Here is a 22,769-nt window from a genome sequence, read left to right on the forward strand (position 1 = left end):
GCCTTTAATTGATAAGATAGTTGAGAGAGACAGGAAATGGGGAGGTAGAGAGAGGGAGAATGACATGCAGCAAAGGGCCACCACATTCGGGATTTCGAACCGGGGTCGGCTGCAGCGAGGACTGTAGGACCTCTGCGTATGTATACCCCAGGGGCTCCAGATTTTACAGAATATTTCCAGGTGAGCTTTCCAGGCTGTGGCTCATTTGATCTAGCCTTATATGAACTAATTCAGTCTTTATCCACTGCGTATGATGATGAGGAGTTACATCCTCACATTTCAGTGTGATTAGATGACGGGCAGCAGCATACAGAACATCAAGAAGTCCCACTGGGGCTCGTTCAAAGAACAGGCATGGGATGGTTCTCCAGTGAAAGGCTATATAATGTTTGGGGGTCTGTAGTCACTTCAAGGATCTCTGAATACGTCTTAAACACAGATGTCCATGTGAGAGTGTTTTTGAACTGCGTCTAGTGAATTCAGTTTGGCGCCAGTCAAGTTCCAGACACATGTCAAAGATAACTGAAGCAAACAAGAAGCGACTGACAAGAGTTTGGAGGCAAAGTAATGAGAGATTTCAGTGTCTCGTTGTAATTAAATTGGCAAAAATTCAGGTTTCCACTGTGTTAATACTGGTTGAGTGGGCAGCAGTTTTATTTATTTAAACTTGAATGTACAACACAGCGACAACGGGGTTTGAATACTTTCTGAAGCGTATGGAGTCGTGAACTCTTTGCACTGTGTGTGCAGTACATATTTTTTCTGCTTTAGACGTACATGGCCTGCATGCACAGTCACAAAACACATGGCTCTTGAACCTGGCGTACAGAGTATTTATATAAGTGGCTCAGATGGACATTGATGTGCAACAGAGTGAAAAGAAACAGAGCATCCAACTCTCGAATCACAGCTGCTGAAGGGAACTCTAAGGTCACAGCTATGCAGATGGAGACCCAGGGTGAAAAAAGCCTATTTGTGTTTTTGCAGTATATTTGCCGGATCGGGACCGTTCATAGGATCACTGACCGGGGAGATGTCAGAGTCCAGTACAGCAACAACATCCGCTGGACGTTCCATCCCGGGGCCCTCACCAAGGTACTGACCTACAGATGCGTGGTCCTGCAGTGGGTCCTCACACACAGGACCTCAGTTGGTTTTATCAGTGTGTGTTCAGGTGATTGTGATCGCTTGCCCAATGATTTGTCCGTGTGTGTTTCCCTCAGGTGAACACTTTTGGAGTGGGTGAACTGGTGCGAGTCCTGGAGGACATTGAGAGTGTGAAGAGGCTGCAGGCTGGTCATGGGGAGTGGACAGACAGCATGGCTCCTGTATGCTCATTTAGTCTCATATTATTCAATACTAATTCGTATTTTAGCTTTAGTTATGAATGTTCAGCTAATGCCATGTTTCTGCAGAGGTGGTGCCTCAGACCTGAGGGCTAAAAACACTTTTACCGTAACAACAATAATGTGAGACTTCACTCCGACTTTAAACCTTCATTTTTCCACCAGGTGTTATTATGTTTTATTGGTCAGATCTGACCACATCCTCCTGTTCACACTGTGTGATCAAGAGGAAAAGTTTGGCACTGGAAGTGTCTAATTATTTATTTATTGATTGATTCTATTTGGCTCACCATTAGCCACTACCAAGGCGGCAACTGCTCTTCCAGGGGTCCACTAAAGTAAACACAACATAATAATGCCAATCAATAATATAAATTAAGATTAACATCAAAGACCAACAAAAATACTGTAACTGTTTCTAAAGCCTAGGTCTAGCTCTACTGTATCTCTTAATTGTACAAATGTTATCAGCAATTTTCTCTTGCTCATCTGTGCCTTTTTCTTATGTTTTTTTTCTCTTTCTTTTTACAGTGTAAAATAAATTTCTCAATAAAAATAAAGTTAAAAAAAAAAATAATTATCTGAAATTGAAGAGGCACAGAACCAGTTTCTAAAAACTTCATGTCTATATCTGTCACGTTCCGGCGCCACATCAATCTGACTCAACTGCTTTGTGTCCTAGGTTCTCGGCCAGGTCGGGAAGGTGTTGAAAGTGTACGCGGACGGTGACCTGCGGGTGGCGTTTGGAGTTCAGACGTGGACGTTCAATCCAGCGTGCCTCTCGGTGCAGCCTGTGGAGGTGGACGCTAACCTCATGACGGCCGAGAATCCCAACGAATCTGGAAGTAAGGCCTCTGCCGGGACGAGGGGGCTCATCTCTAACACTTCAGCTCCAGGTTTCCCCCCCTCTGCAGTCGTTCACCTCTCCCTGCTCTCCGTTTCAGCTCTGCCTCTGCCGCGCATGCCCTCACATACGACTGCGGTTCCCTGTCCGTCTGTCTGTCTGTCTGTCTGTCTGTCTCTTTCAGCAGTGTGTGGACAGGGTGTCCATTTCCTTTGCTGTGCTTCTCTGTAGCATGTCATGATCCTGCATGTTGACAGCGAGAGGCTTTGGCGGCACAGCAAACATTTGTCATCATGTCGCAACTTCTCAGCAGCTCTCTCAGTCACCATTGAATCTGTTCTGTGCATGTGTTCACCTCAGCGGATGGGAGGGTGTCGACAGTGATGTGTGTGCATGTGTGTGTGTGCATGGAGGGACATTTTGACTCATTCCTGTGGTTTTCATTGAGCTGGGCCTCGACAAACTTTAACCCGTGTGATGCTATCTTTGCCTTCTGCAGTGACATTTCTAACCCTGTTTTTCATATTGGACTGATTGTGCTTAACAAATGTGTCTTTGTCTCTCTCCCATCTGCCCCCTTGTCTCTCACCCTGTGTCCAGGATCTGTTATCTCAGTGCTGGAAAAGCTGCTGTCTCAGTCAACGGAGCCGGACAATCCCAGCCGGTTGGTCATCGAGGCAGCGCACGGCAGTGCCAGCAAAGTGCGGGAATTGGTGCAGAAATACCCTGACAAGGTTAGTGCAGCACTCCTTCTCTTTGCTGCAGTCCACTGCCCGTTCCAAGAGCGCCGTCCACCAGCGCACCACGACGAGGGGGGTGGGGAATTCAAGGGGCCGGAGTAACTGTAGCACTGGATACAGAAGAAGTTTAAGACTGAAATAATTGACTGTTAATACGGCACAGTGCTTCTTAGAAATCTCATCTCGGTGCTACTGTCCCACGACTCTGTCCTTTCACTCTCAGAGGCCCCGTCCACACCTGGTGTTGACATCTGTCTCAGGTGGTCAGCTCTTCAGTACGGGTGTGAATGCACTGAAGAGTGTTTTCTGAGGCTTATAGTGTGTGTATTTGTGTGTCTTCCTTGTTCACATGCCATCCCATTGAGCACTCAGAGCAGAGTCTGGTTGTGTGTTAGACATAATTGTTTTCATTATTTTTAATTTCAACAGGTAGTGTGTCACACCCCTGTCATGGTGCATGTCACTTCCTGGGTGTTTTTTTTTTAGTTTTTAATATATTCATTTATTTATATTTACTTTGGTACAGCAGTTGATTTTGCAGATCATACAATAGGACATGATATTCCCCCTCCCTGTGCCCTCCACTGTGGAGAGCAGTCAGAGCATGTGTAAAGGAGACCTGGAAGAAAATGCAGTAACTTTCTGGGTGTAATCCCATACAAACAGTCCAGATTATTGTTTTGCAAGTGTTATCACACACAATGGCCTCAAACAACCAGAGATATTTGAGAGCAATAGGGATGTGTAGTCTTTCAAGAGCTGTGAATATGATGCTATATAAAACTGTGAAATCAAAATATTTGAGTGAAAACCAGCAGTTCCAAATAAACACAGTAAAAACTATAAATAATCTGGTGTTAAATTGAATTATCTTCTTAACAGAATGCTGTAATTAAATATGGATTTTCATTCTAGCATGATAATTTTACTTTAAATTATGTTTGATATAATATTATATTTCTGTTACAAATGAGTGAGAATAGTAATAACATGTTACTGTAAGCAAACTTTCATTTTGCTTGTGTTCTGTTCTGCACTCCTGCGTCTCAATGATTACATAACTGGTTTGGATTATGTGTCAGGTGCTTGACGCCGTTTGTTGTTCATGCTCAGATTATTTCCAGCCACTCTATGTTCGGCTGCGTCTGTGTCCGGGCCTCCCATCGTTCCATAATGAATCTCCAAACTTTCTTTGGCTCCTGGCAGGTGGACATAAAGAACCAGGGAAAGACGGCGCTGCAGGTGGCCGCTCACCAGGGCCACATGGAGGTGGTGAAGGCCCTGCTGCAGGCCAACAGCTCCATCGAGATCAAGGATGAAGATGGAGACACAGCATTACACTACACTGCCTTTGGGTGAGCACTCACGCACACACACACACACACACACACACACACAAACACAGACTTGGTTTTCTTGCATACATACACACTTTTCAGAATGCATGGTGCTTGAGTTCACAGTAAGGTGCATGTCTGACAGATGTACAGCAGAGCCCCAGCCTGTCTCTCCCCATGTAATGTGATAATCCATTCACAGCAGTGATGGTATTTAAGTGTTGCTTAATCAGCCACACACACACACACACACACACACAGTTCTCCTCTTCTCACCTCATTAACACGTGCTCAGGATGTCCTGCTTCTCACTATATCATAATAATAACAACTTTGTGTTGCTCACAGCAGTGTGCAAAAAAAAGCAGCAGGTTTAAAAGGATATTTATGTAAGTTAGCAACCCTCGAACTGTGTGTAGGTTTTTAGAATGAACATGTTAGATTTTGCTTACTGGTTTTAAAACACTGTTTTAAATCAAGGGCAGGAGGGACTGATCGAGCTCCTTCCTCTTTTTCTGGTTTCACTCTTTTAGGAACCAGGCAGAGATCGCACGGCTGCTGTTGAGCAAAGGGGCGAACGTCAACCTCCTCAACAACTCCATGTGCACGGCGCTGCACATCGCCGTCAACAAGGGCTTCACCGACGTCGTGCGGGTGCTGACTGAACACTCGGCTGACGTCAACCTCCAGGTGAGACGACCCTACACGCTTAACGCCGACACATTAGCCACTTATTTAAAACAGATGCTGATAAATCTGGTTAGATTCTGTCTGAGACGTGATCTTCATTGCTCACTCCTTGTTCGATTTGATACTCCTCTTCGATTCTGCACTGTGGAATGAAAAACAAGTGGAAGCCAGCTCTATGCCAGGTTAAGTACTCAACAGCAGATGACTGGCTTTGTAAACATGAACTGATTAAGCAGTGGTGATGAGAAACAGAACTGAGGCCGGCGATTCATGCTCTCACCTACACCTGTGCTGCCAATAACTCTTGGAGGGAGATGTTTTATTAAATCTGTGTCTGAATAGTTTGAGTTGATTTTCTGTACAGTCACCCACACAGCTGGAATATGCACTACTCACAAAAAGTGTGGTGTGTTCAGCTTTCAGATGTAACTTCAGAGTGCACCTAAAATACACTATAACCTTCACAGGTGAATTTAATTTGACCTTCTCTAAACTGTTGAATGCACATGTCGAACTGTTCAGTGTTTCCGTACTTATAACATAACATGCTGTTCTCTAACAAGGCGATTAACCGCACGAGCTCAGAGTGGCACAGAGTGTCATCAGCTGGTTGAGCAGAGACACAGAGAGACTGGAAGAGTCCCAGAAAGGCAGCGAAGTGGACATCCTTTGATCACATGCCGAGTTATTGAGACATTTACATTTTTTGTCCTGCTGTACCCACTGCTGTTGTTAGCTTTTGTTTCAGTAAATTGTTTGAGATGAAGATATTGCCATCCCATACTTGCCCCTACTTTCATTATATAATGTCACTGTAGCATGAACTTTTTCCATCCAAATCAAATATCCCTAACTTTTTGTGAGTAGTGTATATGACAGGAGCATCACTCTTGATATGGGGACATACAGTACTGTCTATGTTATGTGCAGGAATACACAGAGTATACCAATATGTCCCAGTTTTATATAAAAATTTGCCTCAAATATGTTAATATTTCTGAGGAAAGGGCCTCAGCAGCTCCGTTCAAATCCTTGTCTCACGGCTGATTAGAGAGTGAGCTCATGTCTGAGGAAGTAGCCAGTGACTGAGGGTTAACCACTGAGTGAACATCTGGGCAGCTGTAAGAAAACCTCTCTGGCAGTGTTGCTCATTTGTTCAGCACATATCACTAGAAATTCACACACACTGCCTTTTCAATCAGCTGGAAAAACACACACAGATACAAACATTTTGTGGTGTTTGACTGTTACCCTGCTTCACTCGGCCCTCAGCCTCATTAAGGCAGCGTCTTTTCTCTTTTAGGGCATTTTGCAGACGGTCTAACTTGCCTGCAACCAGGCGGCCCTCAATCCAATAACTAACTCATTTTTTTCTGCTTGAGCAGTGTGGCTACTCAGCCAAAAACACGACAGCCCAGAGTTTGTTTGTGTGCAGCAAACGTTGACTGTTAGTGTGGTTTATTTTCTTATTTGACTAGAGACATCATACAGTCAAAACAGAGTCATTGGAACTTGTCGTGTCACCTGCACAACCATTTTACATGCGTGGAACAGCCCCACTTACTTTGTCAGTGTTCTTTTTCCTGCCCCACACAGGATTCGTACGGGGACACGCCTCTCCACGACGCCATTGCTAAAGATTTCCGCAACATCATCGAGATCCTGGTTGTGGTGCCCAACATCGACTTCACACAGCAGAACCACAGAGGCTTCAACCTGCTGCACCACGCTGCCCTCAAAGGAAACAAACTGTGAGTAGAAAATCATAAAAGAGATTGAAAATAATATTATGATGTTTTGTCAAGCACCAATACACTTGGAGCTCTCTTGGAGCTCACATGTAAGGGGATAATTGAACCTTTACAAAGGTGTTTGATATGTGGTTTAACATTGTTTTCACACATAATAACTGCTCAGAAACTCATCCCCTCTGACTTCCCGGTAGAGAAACATGGGCCAGTATGTTCACCAAATCAATCCATTTATGTGTCGTCAGTCAGTCAACAAATCAGATCTCACATCTGCTCCTTTTACTCAGCTCAGTTGTTCTCATGTGTCTGACGTGAACTGTGGAAACCATGGGGGGGTGTGTGTGTGGGAATCTCTCCCATATGCTCAAATGAGGACTCAGAGTTCAACTCTCGGTGCTATCCATTACAAATAGAGAGCTCGTCTTCCACACAGCTTCAGCCTCACGGTCAATATCAGGGGAAAAAACTCACGTTGCCACATCCTCCAAATTCTCCACAAGATGCATTTAGTCTGGTTGTTCCTCAGTAGGGCAGATGCGGGAATCACGTGAGAACAAAAATCCAAACTGTATGTACGTACCTCAACAGTCTTGCCGAGAGTCAGAAGGAAAATACATTTATTTTTTATGAAAACATTAAGATCACATCCTGTCAGTGGAGATGGGAAATATCAGCTGAGCCCAATTTATTCTTCACCATGGAGCTGGAGGCCAAACACCACAACTGCCCCCCCCCACCTCTGTCACAAAGGCTTCAGTGTCCTCTGATTGACACTGAAGCCACTTAATCATGAGCTGATTCCAGACCAGAGCTGACCAGGCTCAGATTAGGCCTAGACCCGACCCAGACCAGTCCCATGCCCCCACCAGGCCTGACAGAAACACAGAAGATAACTGTTCATGTTCTCACAATGGTGAGGTTTGATTCCCACAGCTGTCACATCTGGCTCCTCTCTGATGTGCCACTGTTCTTCCTCCCGCACTCCCAAACTCTCACTGAGCTGCTTGGAATTGTCAGTGCTCGTCATTATCCAGCACACCTGATTGAACAGTTACCACCACCATCAACTATCAAAGACCTTAACCAGGTGCTATCACCTCATGTCTTACAACTGTACTGATGTAGCACATGTCACTTGTTTCAGGGGACAAAAAGGTTCATTAATGGATGGATTGATTGATTGATTGATTGATTGATTGATTGATTGATTGATTGATTGATTGATTGATTGATTGATTGATTGATTGATTGATTGATTGATTGATTGATTGATTGATTGATTGATTGATTGTGAACTGCTTGCTCTTATTTTGAAAAGTCAAAATGGGTTTTGTTGCAGACAATCACATGTGACCTCAAAAATTGAATTTATGAAAGAGGTTTTACATTTATAGATTACCCATTTACATACAGATCATCAGCCTATCCACACAAATATCACTGAGACTATGTAGTTTGATCTTTAAACGTGATCTTAGTAGAGGTCTGTTTTAATATCATGCAATTATTTTATTCCATTTGCCCTTATTTTACCATATGATTTAATTTTTTATTGGGCAGCACTTTGAGCTACAAGTCTTATGTGACCAGCGCTCCATAAAGGAAGCTTATTATCGTTATTATAAAAAAATATCATTTATTACTGCTCTACAAATTATGCACAAAATGTAAATGTAGAGTCACTCTCTACTTTAACCAAGCCTCTAAACTCGTAGCATTTGTCAGTCACCTTAAACTAATCACCTTTCAACTCTGAAGGATTCTTTCTCATCTTCTTTAAGTAGAGTCTGGAGGTTTTTGCTCAAAAATAAATGCAAGACTTATGCAAATGAAATCCTGCTTAATCATCACCTATGGGCTTCTAGTCCTGTGTGGTGGTGACTGTGTCTGCAGAGCCCCCTCCCCCCGCCTGTATTTTGGTCTTTTGCTTTGTTTTGTTGTGCACTTGGATGCTTCTGGGTGGAGAGTTGTGTTTTCTCTCCAGCCAATGTCGGGGCTCAGGTGAAGCTCTGTGCAGCAGGAGTAGGAGGGCTGCTAGCCCCGCTAGCTGTCCCGAATGCTAGCGAATAGCGGCAGATGCTATCCGCCACGGCTAACACCCGCTAAGTCAACGCTAACTTTCGCTAGCGGTAGCGGCTAGCATCCACCGCTAGCACCCACTTCCCAGCTCAACGCAACGGCCCTTCTACTCGTTACAGCATAGTTCACAAGGCTTTTGTTGCCGGCGACGGCCGTGTATCGGCCTGCCGCTCCAGCGCTTCACTTGGACTGTATTTCCTTTTTCTTTGCAGTCCTGACTAGTCTTGACTGTGGCTGCTGCTGCTGCTGCTGTCAGGGGCAGGAGGCTGCACAGTTGAGCCTGAGAGGAGAAGCCCAGTTTGAATGTTTTGTTTACAAACTGCAACGAACAAACCGCCAGACTCTACCTTTAACATGATATTTTTTACAGTGCACTCCTAACCGTGCTGAGGTTCCTGCTTCTTTGCTCCAGGGCTTTTACAACCTCGTATGAACTTTCCATCCCAAATTATAACAAAACCATGTAATGGAAAATTGTCCCTGGCTCCTTTTTAAAGAGGTGCCATGAAGGAAAGGAAGCAAGAATGAAAAACACCAGCTTCACCAAAAACTTCCCTCCCTGAAGCGATGCCCCTCCTCCGCTCAAGGTTTCAATTAGGGACCTGTAAAGTCTTTTATGTAACATGATGGATAATTTATATTCCAGGCAGTGGATTCACTGTTATGATCATCAGATCAGATTAGATCAGAGTACATCACCTCACACTGGTCCTCTGGTTGTTTGCTCGTAGACTCTCCATCATGCAGCACTAAACTAGTCCAAATGACCCCACATTTCCTCACCCTGACCTCTTAGAAATCACCCCCCCCCCCCCCCCCCCCCCCCCCCACCCACCCCCCAAAGAAAACAGTCTCAGGTCAGGGCGACCCTGTGCAGAGTGCAACAGTGGACGAATGTCAACTGAGCACAGACGGCGGGTGAGTGAGGAGAAGAGGCTGCAGCAGACGTGTCGTTTAATAAATGTCCAATCTGTTCTGGCAAGTGTCATATGTGCAGCACTGGGAGTTTATGCTGCGCTCCCCAGCATTCATTTAGCCTGACATCAGCCGCTGCGCCAGAAGTAGAGACACAGGATTTACAGTGTTCAGGATCGCCTCGGTTCTCCGCTTCATTCATACATCACCACGCAGGCCTACAGCGCTCTGATCCAGTACAGGTGCAGCGTCTCTGCATGTTTGCCCTGTTTGTTTTGGCTTCAGTACAAACTGAATGAATTGGATTGGGAACGACTTGACACACTGTGGCGCGAATTAAAGATTAACACACTTTAATGGGTTTTTATTAGAAGCAAAGTGTCGCTCTTTTTTCCTCTGATTGTGATGCTTCTCTGTGTGGCGTCCCCCTGAGCAGTTGTGACCTCCCATTGGGTTTTTGCAACCGAGAGACGAGAATGTTTTGTTTATTAGAGTATTTATTTATTGTGAGGAAATGGAAAAAGAGGGCCAGAGGCCAAGTTCACAAACAGTCATGGGAAAGAAATGAAACGCGGCAAGAGGCCAGATTTTTTCTTCTTCTTTTTCCAGTGTGACAGAAGAAGCAAATGGATGTATGCGATGGTCGGTCTGTTTACTGTATTTATTGGAAAAGAGAGTTCACTCCATTGGATATCTGTGATTTCACCTCCTCGTTGATTCTTTGTTTTCTCCTCACTTAAACCAGATCTATTTTTTCTTCCACAACTATTTCTTCTATTCTCTTCTGTACCCTCCTTCCTGTTTACTCCGGTCTGTCAGCGTAAACTCTTGCAGCTGATTGTGCACCAAAATCCTTTATTTTTATTTCTTTTATCATTTCCAGAATTTGTGCTGGTCACGGTACATTTCTTCTGCTTTCACCAAAGAGCCAAGTTATAAACAGGCGTGATGTAAACCTCCCAAAAATAACCGAACGATGACTTCAGTCTCCAGAAAAGTCATTACCAGCTTTTCCCAAGATGCCCTGTGGCTGTTTGTGTGTGTGTGTGTGTGTGTGTGTGTGTGAGACAGAGAGAGAGAGAGAGAGAGAGAGAGACAGAGAGAGAGAGAAGGCATGTTTGTACAAACTGCCTCAAAACGTCGGACCGAGTCTGAATATTCATGAACACACAGGAGTAACGATTATGGAAATGATACGGAGGAGTGAGGCATTGTGCGAAAAGAAGTGACACAAGTGACATGACTGCTATCTAATGAGACAGTGGCGAGGGCAGAATCTGTACTAACGAAGGCAACTCGAGAGCAAGGACAATAGTTCCTCCTATCAATACCTACACACACACAAAGACACACATACACACACAACTGCATTGCAGGTACCAATGACCTCCAACAGTGTCTCCTTAACAGCCTTATTATAACACCAAGAGGAGATCCCACACATGTAACAAAGCCAGCTCAGTCATTTGTTGTTAACATGTATCAGCAAGCCACTAAACCTAGAAAGCCTCTAAGTTATTATAATTAAAGCTACATTTCAAGTGTCCCTGAGCGTTTTTACAGTGTGATAAAGAAATGATGAGCCGCCTCATTCAGGAGAGCAGCGATAGATTAGATTGTTGTCAGATTTCTGAGGTTGTGGAGTGAGCTCTTCCAGACGGATTCTTGAAGTCACAGGTTAAGTGTATTTACTTTTATTTCCTCTGTCAGGGAAATGTATTCATCATATTGTGAGAATAAAGTCATAAAATTTCAACATTTCAAGGAAAATAATTCAAGAAAAAGTAATAATATTGTGTTTTTCTCGACTGCTTTTCCTGCATTTATTTGTCATAGGATGTAACAAGCTCTCTGATTGGTTGGAAAGCCAACCAGTCATACTGGGTTTTACCTGCATAGAGAGGCTAAATGGAGAAGATAAATGACTTAGCTAGTGGATGAGCTAATACATTTTACATGATCATTAATTGTTAATTTAATGAGTGTTTAAGCTGTTTTGCACATCAGTTTTAAAATTTTACATATCCATTTATTAATGTTATCATTCATTTATAACATAGTTTTGTATTTCCCATTGAACGCCTATTAAAATGTGACATTAAGGAAATGTTTTAATACTTTTCCAGTGACATCCCTTGTCCTCCATAATATTGCAGCTATCTAATAGTTTGGTCAATGCTGTGCGGGAACAGATGCTGTATAAACACTGAAGCATAAATGCATTTCAACGGTGGGAGATGGAAAAGCAAATAAATACAAAAAATAAGAAAAATTAAAGAAATAAAATAAATATTTTTGGTAGCTGGAAGAGGAATGGTTGGTTGTAGTTAAAAGATGTATTTATCAATTTCTATAAATAACACAAAATAATGAGGTAGTCATCAGCATTATCATCATCAAATTCTCTTTAAATGACATGTTTAAAGTTGCTCATCTGTTCTCCAGCTGTAACGTCTGAGGTACTTCATGTTCTCTGTTGTATGTGTTGCTCATCTACTCTCTCTGTGTTTTATTATATAGTAATAAGCCCTTTATGGCTGAATCTGCTTTGAAGTAGCTGGCTGTTGTATTTTAGGATTGATCTCACATTAAGTGGTAACGCCATCCTGTTTACATCCTGAGCCGTCGTGTGATGTGAAGCGGGAAACAATGAGCTTCTGCGGCGTGCTGTCCATCCATCTGCTTCCCTTTGACGGTTTATTGCTGAAAACACAACATTCATCCATCAGCCTGAGCGACACACATACAAAGATCCAGGCGAGCTTACATTTACATTAACCTCACATCGTCCCCGCAAAGTTTGGGTCACGTCACATTGAAGCGTCCACAGTGGCAGGACCCTGAGTCCCGGGTGCCCACTGATGCTGTCGGCTTCAATTTCACACGTCATAAAGCAAACTCAGCTACAGAGAAGAGGACGAGTCGACAGTGCAGCCTGGCCTGACTCTGCAGCAGCAGCATGAATCGGAACAATAAAATACGTTTTAATGGTGTCAGTTCACCTGCTAATGGTCTGCACCTTAACTGTTCCTCCTGTGTGACCCAGAAAACTACAAGAAGATGGTTCCTGTGTTTGACCTTGACAGATGATGCATTCACTGTCCTCAAATGTCAACACAGCTCTTCTATTCTGTCCTTATTTTTCTTTAGCACTCTAAGGTTTGAAGCAACAATATAAGCGCAGCACTGTGGGAGTTGCAGCGCTGCGGCCACATCAGGGGTCAGTTGACTATATTTAGTGAGGACCGGCCGCCTGTGGTGCCTCAGTGTTTTCTTGTCAGTTCGGCTCGTTAACAGTCGACAGCTGCGTCTCCATCCGAGCCCCTGTCGACTGCAGCCTGACCCAGGAGGAGCTTCCTATTCTGACAGGATCACGTTTGCGTTTGTGTGCAACTGACTGCAGATGCACTGATGCACAGGAACTAATTTAGCCTCATGAATTTAATCATTCAATCACAGAATGTTTAGCAGCAGCCTGCATTTGTTGTGCAGTATCAGCAGCACCATATTCTCAAGAAAGCGTTTGCGACATGTTTCTTTGACACAAAAACAACAAAAACAAAAATCATATTATCAATTTCATATTTTTTGAGTGAAAATGAAAAGTAAAAATGATTAACACGGAAATCAGAATCGCAATATCTACCTATACAATCACAATATGATGTTTTTTGCATCTTGTTAAGCCCTACTTTGATTTAAAGACTGTACTATTTATGTTTAGTAAAGCAAAGATTTAAAGGGGTATATAAGATTCTCCACTTAATACAATTTCAGTGTTTTTTGCAACCATCCAACAGGTCTAGACTACAATGTGATGCAAACTGATATATTGTTCAAACCAAACAATGACCCTTCCAACTGAAATCACACTGAAAACATACACACACACACCGACTTACTGAGTTGTGTGTTGTCGTTACTGCAGAGCCACAGAGAAGATCCTGGCTCGAGCGCGGCAGCTGGTGGATGTGAAGAAGGAGGATGGCTTCTCAGCGCTGCATCTGGCCGCCCTCAACAACCACAGAGACGTCGCCGAGATCCTCATCAAGGAGGTCAGTCTTTTAAAGCTGGTCTTATCATCTTTTCCTTGTCGCAGTACAGCATGCAGCTTTACGCATTTACTTCAACCATGTAATGCAATTTTTAATTTCCCTGTGACTGATTGAACTTTATTTTTTCCTTAATTCACCTCGTTTTCTTCACACAGGGACGCTGCGACATCAACATCCGCAACAACCGCAACCAGACGCCGCTGCAGCTGGCAGTGACACAGGGCCACACCGACCTGGTGCAGCTGCTGGTGGCCGAGGGCGCCGACGTCAACATGGAGGACGAGGACGGCGACACGGCCATGCACGTGGCCTTGCTCCGCCCGCAGCTGGCCAACATGATGCTGAGCCCCACGGTGGGAACCAGCAGCACTGAAGAGAGCAGCGAGGGCTGTTCCTCCACGTCGCTCTACTGCAGGGTGAGAGCTGGCAGGGAACGCCTTAACCTGTTCTTTGTTTTTTATTTTAAAGAATTAATATTTCTTCACAGAGGAGCAATTTCAAACAGCTAGCAGAGCTGCAGATCAAGAAAATTCAGATAACTGTCAGTAACTGTTGCCAGTGTTTGTGGGAGGATCAGGTGCAAGAGGAAACTGATAAACGCAACATGAAATTGATGAGGACAGTGCTTTATTACTTAACTTGCAGAGGATGTAGTACAGCACAGTAAACTGTGCAAGTTGGTGTCAAATATGCTGTTTTAACTTGAAATACGAGTCGGTGTTGCTTCTAATTTTTCTTATCCAAATATCTTTTCTGTTGCTGACTCTTTTTTTTCAAATTAAAGCAGAAGTAAGCGGAATATTTGTGTTAATATAAGTCTTAAACAGTTATATCTTCCGACGGCAATCACTTATATAGAGTGTTTGGTCCGAAACACGGGTCTGTCAGTCACTCTGCTCTGCTGTAAGCCGAGGAGAAAACTTTCCTTGTATCCTACAACCTTTATCCAATGAGGAGAGAGAACGGCATAAAGGGGCGGTCCTCTCTGTGTGTGCAGCCAAGGGATGCACGTGCATGTGGTGACGTAGGGACGAGGGCGGGGACTGCTAACTCCATTGGCTGACAAGAAGTTAGCCAAAACGACCGGATCGCTTACTTCTGCTTTAATTAATTACCAATACATTTTTCAATTCATATAAAGTAAAAGTGAGAGAAAAGGAAAACAAAACAAAACAAAAACATAACACAAAGAAAAAACAGCAAAAGCTAAACAAGCATGAAACAAACGCTAACAATAACAATAAATTATGTGTTGCATATACAATAAACGCATACATTTAGTGAGGCAGAAAAAACAAAAGATAAATAAACATGAAAAGGAAAAAGAAATGTTTCTGTCGCTGACTGATTGAGAGGCTGTTAATAGAAATGATCAGGATAATCAGATTTATTTATAGCTGGAAACCCAGTACTGTAAATCAACATTATTCTGTCAGTGACGACACATGGACGGGACGTCAAAGAGCAATGGCCACTGTATGAATATGGTCTGTTGGAGGAAGTTATCAAGTGGTTTATAAAGATAAAGAGAGAAATATATAAAGATAAAGATCCATGTACTTGTTCTTCTGAGTCTACAGCCGAGGCCATTGGTCTGTCGGTTCTGAGCATCTGACACTCTGAGGAACAAACTGTACGTTTTGATGATGTGGCTATCGCTGTGTTACTGCTGAATTATGGGTATTTCTGGAACGTAGGTGAGAAACAGCATGACTTTAAAAAAGATGACAGAAGAAGAAATGACTGAGGAGGAAAGAGAAGTAAAAATAGACGGAGTAAGGGAGTAAATAAATAGATGCCTAACGACAGTAAATGAAGGCTGAAGGTGGGAGGAGGGATTAATAGTTTAAAGGAGGATGATGGAGTAAAGGTAAGAGGAGGGAGAAGGAGGGAGTCAGACAGACAGAAAGACATTAAAGAGAGGGTTCATTTTAGTTTATTGTGTAAACAGAGCACGAGGGAGGGTCAAGAGGTTGTTTCTATGGAAACACAGTTTAACAACCACAAGTTTTTACCTTTTAGGATTTTTCTTTTCTTAGAAATAAAGATGATCTCATCTTTGGCTTGAATCCCATATTGCAGCTTTAAACTGGCAGAAGAAGTGATGGTGTAATGAAGGGGAAGAGGAAGGAGTCTGTGTGGCAGCATGAGATGAAGCTCTGCTTCAGGTTTCTGTGATGAATTTTAGCAGAACAGTGTAAACATGTCGACGACCCATTGATCTAGAGAGAATAAAAGAAGCAAAGTGGCGTTACTCATTCTCAAAGGCACTGAAATTATTGACTGAACCTGCAGGTCTCTTAATGTGAAGCTTTGACATTTTGAGTTGTTGCTGTTTTTCTCTATAAAGTCATTTTGTGTGGAGGGAAAAGTCCATGTGTCACAACTGCAGTCAATAACAACAACTACTGCCAATGTGTCAGTGTTACGATTTATTGTTGCAGACAACAATAATCTACTGCATCAGCCAGAAACATAGTTATTTTAATGGTTTTAATGAAGTTTTATGAAAGCGAAGGCTGCATGTTTAGTGGCATTACACCAGGATTATTGATTGATGTTTACTGTTGTGTTTTGTGAGGTCACAGTGACCTTTGACCTTTGTCCACCAAAATCGAATTAGTCATCTTTTAGTCCAAGTGTATGGAAGTCCCCTAGTGACCAACCATACATTCAAATACTGTATAACCCCTCCATTATCCTGAGATAACTCTTGAGAGACCACCTTCAAGTGGCCGAAACCGTGTGGTATGAGGTCACTGCAACCTTGACCTTTGAACATCAGCATTATATCAGTTGTTTCTTGAGTCCTAACGAATGTTTGTGTAAAATTTGAGTTTAAAATTTAAGTTGTGCTGTTGCTGTTCACACTGTGACTGTGTCCACCCTGTGAAGTGGATCGGAACATAAACGTCACTGCCTCTCTGTTTTAACAGCTTCTCTTTCATTCCTCTCAGAGCCATTAACTCACAAGAAACCAGTTTATTCTGTTTAATCCCCTTTAAAACTCCTCGACTCGCTGCAGCGCTTTAGACACCGTTCACATCAGTCGGTGCTGATTTCACTGAAGAAGAACGTCCTTCCTTCAGTCGACATGACCGCAAACACTGCAGCCCCACTCAACAATGTGGCAGCTGGCCAAGACAACACACACACACACACACACACACATATACACACACAGGCATCTTGAAGGTGGTTAGACTTAAGTGCTCAGGCTGCTTTATCCCCCGTCAGCAGATGAGTTATTGGGGAGTTCTTCAGTACTGATTAGATTTGAGGTTGTGTATCAGTCTCAGTTGGATCACACTGATTTTACTTCAATTACATCTTCGTTGTTCATGATCAGCTGTGACTTAGCGAAGGGTTTTTAGCATTATAACTAAACTACTTCTGTCTCTCTTCTTTCTCGCCTCCCTTCATCATCATCATCATCATCATCATCATCATCATCATCATCATCATGGTCGTCGTCATGTGTGTCCACAGCTGAATGCGTCGGGTCTTCTTGGAAACACGGAGCTGAGCGTCGGGGCGGCCATGGCGTGTTTCCTAGCACAGGAAGGAGCTGACATCGGCTACGCCAACCACAAGGGCAAGAGTCCCCTGGACCTGGTGTCAGACAGCATCATGCTGCAGCTCATCAAGAGTTTCTCTGAGAAGCACAGGTGAGGCTGAAGGTCATAATGCATCTTCTGTGAAATACAATCACCAGCAACTTTATTAGTTTTATTAGTTAAGAATCCTCAGACCACTCAGCGGTTTTCCTTCCTGTGTGGTCCAGTGTTTTTACCTGCGTGAAGAGTAGTCTTGTGTTGTGGATGCTATTCTATGGATCTCAGCTGTAACGAGTAGTTATTTGAGTTATTGTTGCCTAGTTACTGTTCTCCACTGACCTGAGTAAACCCTAAAGATGGTTTTCTGGGAAAAAAAGATCAGTAGTTTCTGAAATACTCATTAAATCACCTTTCTTCCTCATTCTGACGCTCAGTTTGAACTTCAGCAGATAATCTTTACCATGTGTACATGACCAAATGCATTGAGTTACTACCGTGTATTTGGCCTGTTAGATATTTGCATTAACGAGCAGATAGACAAGTTTACCTAATAAAGTGGCTGGTGAGTGTATGTTAGCTTTGAAACCAAAGAGCAGGTTTGATGAGCAGGAATGAGCTGCAGAGGACGTGTCACTGTGTGGGATTCACTCTGGCTTTTGTGTGTCAGGTTGCAGCGTCTGCAGGCCATCACATGTGGGCAGGGCCTGAGCAGCGCCAGCCTGCGGCGGGTCCACACGACGCCTAACACCATGACCAACTTGGTTCTTCCCACACCGCCGGGGCCCAGCGAATGCCTCATCTGCTCTGAGCTGGCTCTGCTGGTTCTGTTCTGCCCCTGCCAGCACAGCGTGGCCTGCGAAGGTGCGTGAAGGCGAATGGAGTTATTGTACAGAAATAGTCTTTGTGTTTCTTGTGTCTTTACTGATGTGCTGCTTCCTCTTAAACAGAATGCGCCCATCGAATGAAGAAATGCATCAAATGCCAAGTTACAATCACCAAGAAAATCAGACAAGGTGAGAAACATTCATCTGCATTTACTGGAGCACTGTCATTTTCCCATAGCGTCCTGTGTAAAAGTAAGGGGTCTCAGTGGAAAGACATTTCAGATGAGGTGGTGTTTCACATTGCTATACATGGTGGGCATACAGCATCGGTTTGCAAAGCCTTTCTTTTGTAGTTTGTTCCTAACTGAGAGAGAGAGATTTAATTTTCAGCCATATCACCCAACCCGACTTCAGACTCAGGAGAGTAGATTAAAGAGGAACTATGCAAGTCTGGTCGCTTTTCTGCTGTTTTGCTAACCGTCCTCCCATCATTTTTTTTTACAACGAAGCCGGCGAGAGAGCAATACAGCGGTAGATAATGTTATATATCGATGTTACGACATGTATATTTGAGTACTGTAGTTTAATCTGTCATAAATTAGAGATTACGGGTTACGTGGGTGCGTTTGTGTCACGGTGCGCAGAGACAAGAGCTGGGACACCGGGGAGGCGGCGCTGATCTTGCAAAGTTGGTTTTCAGCCCAGAGACGCAATAAGTGACACGCAAGTGGAAGGCAGAGAGCCTCCATTCGCCCTCGTAACGAGTTAAGCCATTTATTAAACCATCACAATTATTCCAAAGCTGTTTAATTAAGGTAAAAATGTAGCATAGTTAAGATACAAATCCATTGTCCCCTCTTTAAAGCTGGGGTAGGCAGGATAGGATTTGTTTTAAAAACAATATATCCACGTTTTTTAAAGAAAATTGTGTTTTCCCATTCAGCTATCAGTAAGCAAAGGTCTGTGTGTTTGGGGCGATCACAGTGTTTCTCTACTGTATGTCTCTGTAGGCAGCAGCCTGAAAAGCCTACAGCTCCCAGTTTCTTTGAACAATCAAATCTACAGTATTTTGGTCTGGGGGCTGGCCCCACTGTACTCTGTTGGGAGGCCCTGCTCTGTCCTCCCGGTTTGTTACGACAGAGTAGGGCTGGCCCTTCAACCAATTAGGAACCCAAGCCATAACCAACATTGTTCCTCACTGACGCTGTCCCCCTCCCCCTCCCCCTCCTCCCACACAGACCAAACGGAGGTGGACTGCAGTCCTGGCAACGAGAACTCGGAGCAGCACAACCTGTTGGAGCAGCTGCAGTCGCGCTACCGTCAGATGGAGGAGCGGATCACCTGCCCAATCTGCATCGACAACCACATCAAGCTGGTTTTCCAGTGCGGACACGCCTCCTGCATCGACTGCAGCGCCGCGCTCAAGACCTGCCCCATCTGCCGCCAGACCATCCGCGAGCGCATCCAGCTGTTCGTCTGAGCTCCTCTGTCCCCTCGGCTCCGGGTGTCGGATGATGGAGGTGGAGGGGTGGGGGAGGGGGAGGGTTTGGAGGGAGAAAACTCAGTGACCTGCTCGTCCCCACCACACATCATCAAGTACTCACTCAGCTCATGTTGCTTCACATAAAGACGCCACGTTACGTTGCTGAGTCCTCTGTTACATTTTGAGTCGTCCCCTCTGGAGCGGCACCGATTACTTTACATTTACGTCTGACATCAGAACTGAATCTTTGGTGAAGTCGTGAGGCGACGCTGTTTCTCTCTCTGATTTACTCTGATTGGTCACCTGAGAAGAAAATAAAGCCTGTCCTATCTTTGCTGCTTTAAGTGGATGTCTGTTACCCATCATCCTCTCTGGCTGTCTGGCCTCTTCAGTTTACAAGGCTGCACAGAATCGGTCCCTCATGTTGTCGCCCCCCCCTCCCCTCGGCCTGTCCTGTGAATTATGTTTGCTCTCATTCGTATCAATCTCTGAATAATCAGTGTTAGTCTCTGCAGAGGGAGTTGCTGTAAGTAAAGTCTCTCTCTATAGTCCCCAGCCACTCGCCTGTATGCAAAGGGGGAAACACACTATATATGCATGAGTATATGCATATTGTAAAGCTGAAAATGACTGTGTCGTCATGGGTGATTTGTCGTTGTTGTTTTATTTCTTCTCTGGATACATTTTGTGGTTTTTAATGTACCGATAAGTACAGATTTTATTTATGTGTGAAAGGTGGTGTTAGTAAAAAAAAAAAAAAAAAAAAAACGTCTCTTCAGTTGGTGTTTGCTGCTTGGCAAAAATGTTTTTGTTTTGTTTTGTTTCTACTGAAATTCACCCCAAGCCTATGTCCTCTACTCAGGGTATCAAATTATTGAAAGCACTTGTGATATCCATAAAGGAGCCCCCCCCCCTACTCCTACTCCTGAACCCCCCTGCCTCTCCACCCCACACACACACACCTTCACAGAGCAACAGTGTATGTTCATGTTAGTGAAGGGTCACTAAAAGAAAAGGTCATTCATAAATACTCATAGTTGCAGGTAGTGACTTAAAATACAGAAAAAATACCTTGTTAATCCTCATTTATTTTCTCATTAGTGACATGAATGTTTGCAGAGAAGTTTCTTACTTTTTTAAATGCAAAAAATGCAAAACCTAAAAGAAAAAGAAAAAGAAAAATTCTCCCTGAAGCATCACTCTGCTCATGGTGATGGTTTAAAGGTGGACATTGGTGTTTTGTTGTTTATCCACCAGATGAGGTGTGAGGTGTAGAGTCATAGGGGAAAAGAAGAGAAAACATGACATTATTTTATTGTGTTGCATCTCTACAGTACTTCCTCGTCAAGTCTTTTCAGAGTAAAAGTCGCCACCCCACCCTCTCTTTCTCTCCTCTGGAGTACTGGATTGTACATCATCTTCATCCTTTCTAATGTTTTGGTGTGTTTTCTTGAAGGGCTTATGCATATGAGAAAAAAAAATGTATCTATTTTCATCTTAATTTAATTTTTTTTTTCTAAAAAAAAAAAAAAACTTCCAGAGACAGGAGGTTTTGTTTTTATTTTGTTTTATTTTGTCCTCTTTAGATCCCAAATTTTGGGAGAGCCAATGTTAAAGATGTACATTTGAATGTCGGGGAAAAAAATGTATCCTGTCTCACTCTGCCTTTTTTTTATGTGTAAAGAAAACGAGATGTAAGAGAAGGAGCTGGGGAGACTGGGATGTGTTTACCATGAGGTTTACTTTGGGGAAAGAACTTTTACATCAGTGCCAAATCGCATGAGGATGTGCATGGGCATGCACGCCCGAATTTATCTAGGCGCACTATGCTAAACCCTCTGAGCTCAAGCGAGGGTTCAATTATTCCAGCAGTGTGACGTAAACTAAAAGCAAACTTTGAACATTTAATGTTTTTTTTTTTTTTTTTTTTAGGTTGAAATCAGAAGTATTATCTCAGCACACTCTGTTTCAGTACTGGCATTAGCAGTCAAGCTAACTTTAGCAGTAGTGCTCCAAACCTCCTCATGTTCTCAGTGACAAGTGACACTACTCTCACTTCTAAAATACTGTCAGTCCCATATTGTTTGGAGCTTTTTACAAGTATATATTTATATTTTGTGAGACATTATCTATCGAGCAACAAGTTTCTTATAGAAATCTCGACCATTTTACGGATTGTCCATTGGTGTTTAAGTTGATGGATTTACAGGCAAAGGCAATAATATTTTAGAAAACTGGGGAGGATGTTTGAGTTCTTTATTTCTGCCCCTTGAGGTTGCTGCGAGGGCGGGAAACAATTTATGTACAAAAACACTATTAAAGCAGCAAATGTTACTATTGGTGTTTGTACAGTTCAGCTCTTGGAGTTCTGATGTTGGCCTTACTGTCCATTCCTCCTCTGTTGATGTTTTTTCAGTTGTATTCTGTACAAAAATATTTTGCAATAAATATGGAACTGTTTTCTAAGCACTTGGTGGAGAGTTTAGTCTTATTGTGACTGAAATTGAAACTGAAATGTGAATTTATTGTCAGTTGAACATTACATAAATGTATACCTATACTATAGATAAGTCAAGTCAAATTTGTTTATTTATTATCTTGCTGGCATCCCACTTTTAGCAGAGTCAACTCAGTGTTACTGTGCCACATGAGGAATAGCCTATAGTCTGTCTTGTCATTTTATTCTTTGAAAATGGTTCATTCATCATTGGACGGCCAGCATTGGATGTAGGTTGCTAAAATATCTGTTAGGTTCAAGATTCATTAATGTGCTTTCACATGTAGAGAACTTTTTTTTTTTTTTTTTACGGGACCCTAGATACTGTAGGGTAGGCTACACCATGTACCAACATGGGATAAAAACAAAAAAACGTTGTGGTAAAATGTATCTCAAGCCCAATGCATTCACTAGAGGGCTATCGGTATATTCTGGAGATTTGACCTTTTGTTTTTATCCAATACCATACCTTCCATGTAGTAGCTACATATTCTTCTAGGACTGATGTAGCAGTAGCCTACATATTGTGTCCCAGTCTGATATCCTGCATGAAGAGAAGAAGCAGTCAGGTGAAAAGGAAACAATTGTGATGACACGTGCTGGAGCAACAGGTCTGCTACAGGAGGAACACCAGAGCTCATCTAAGCAGTT

General features: G+C 43.2%; 1 protein-coding gene across 3 annotated transcripts in view; it reads left to right on the forward strand.

Moving 5' to 3' along the window:
• The window catches only part of mib2 (MIB E3 ubiquitin protein ligase 2), a 52,634-nt gene extending 30,544 nt beyond the window's left edge, over nucleotides 1-22,090 (forward strand). For 2 of the 3 annotated variants that reach the window (XM_083975665.1, XM_083975663.1), the window contains exons 7-19: nucleotides 988-1,095; nucleotides 1,224-1,328; nucleotides 2,029-2,242; nucleotides 2,791-2,924; nucleotides 4,137-4,285; nucleotides 4,801-4,957; nucleotides 6,554-6,708; nucleotides 13,631-13,757; nucleotides 13,913-14,173; nucleotides 17,247-17,425; nucleotides 17,982-18,175; nucleotides 18,262-18,327; nucleotides 19,377-22,090. In XM_083975665.1, coding sequence (XP_083831791.1) covers nucleotides 988-1,095; nucleotides 1,224-1,328; nucleotides 2,029-2,242; nucleotides 2,791-2,924; nucleotides 4,137-4,285; nucleotides 4,801-4,957; nucleotides 6,554-6,708; nucleotides 13,631-13,757; nucleotides 13,913-14,173; nucleotides 17,247-17,425; nucleotides 17,982-18,175; nucleotides 18,262-18,327; nucleotides 19,377-19,618 — 2,091 coding nt within the window. In that variant the 3' untranslated portion in view covers nucleotides 19,619-22,090. The remainder of the gene's footprint in view (nucleotides 1-987; nucleotides 1,096-1,223; nucleotides 1,329-2,028; nucleotides 2,243-2,790; nucleotides 2,925-4,136; nucleotides 4,286-4,800; nucleotides 4,958-6,553; nucleotides 6,709-13,630; nucleotides 13,758-13,912; nucleotides 14,174-17,246; nucleotides 17,426-17,981; nucleotides 18,176-18,261; nucleotides 18,328-19,376) is intronic. The other variant, XM_083975664.1, reaches the window with a different exon arrangement.
• The last annotated feature ends 679 nt before the right edge of the window (nucleotides 22,091-22,769 follow it).

Source organism: Trachurus trachurus (assembly GCF_905171665.1).
Source record: "Trachurus trachurus genome assembly, chromosome: 7".
NCBI lineage: Eukaryota > Metazoa > Chordata > Actinopteri > Carangiformes > Carangidae > Trachurus > Trachurus trachurus.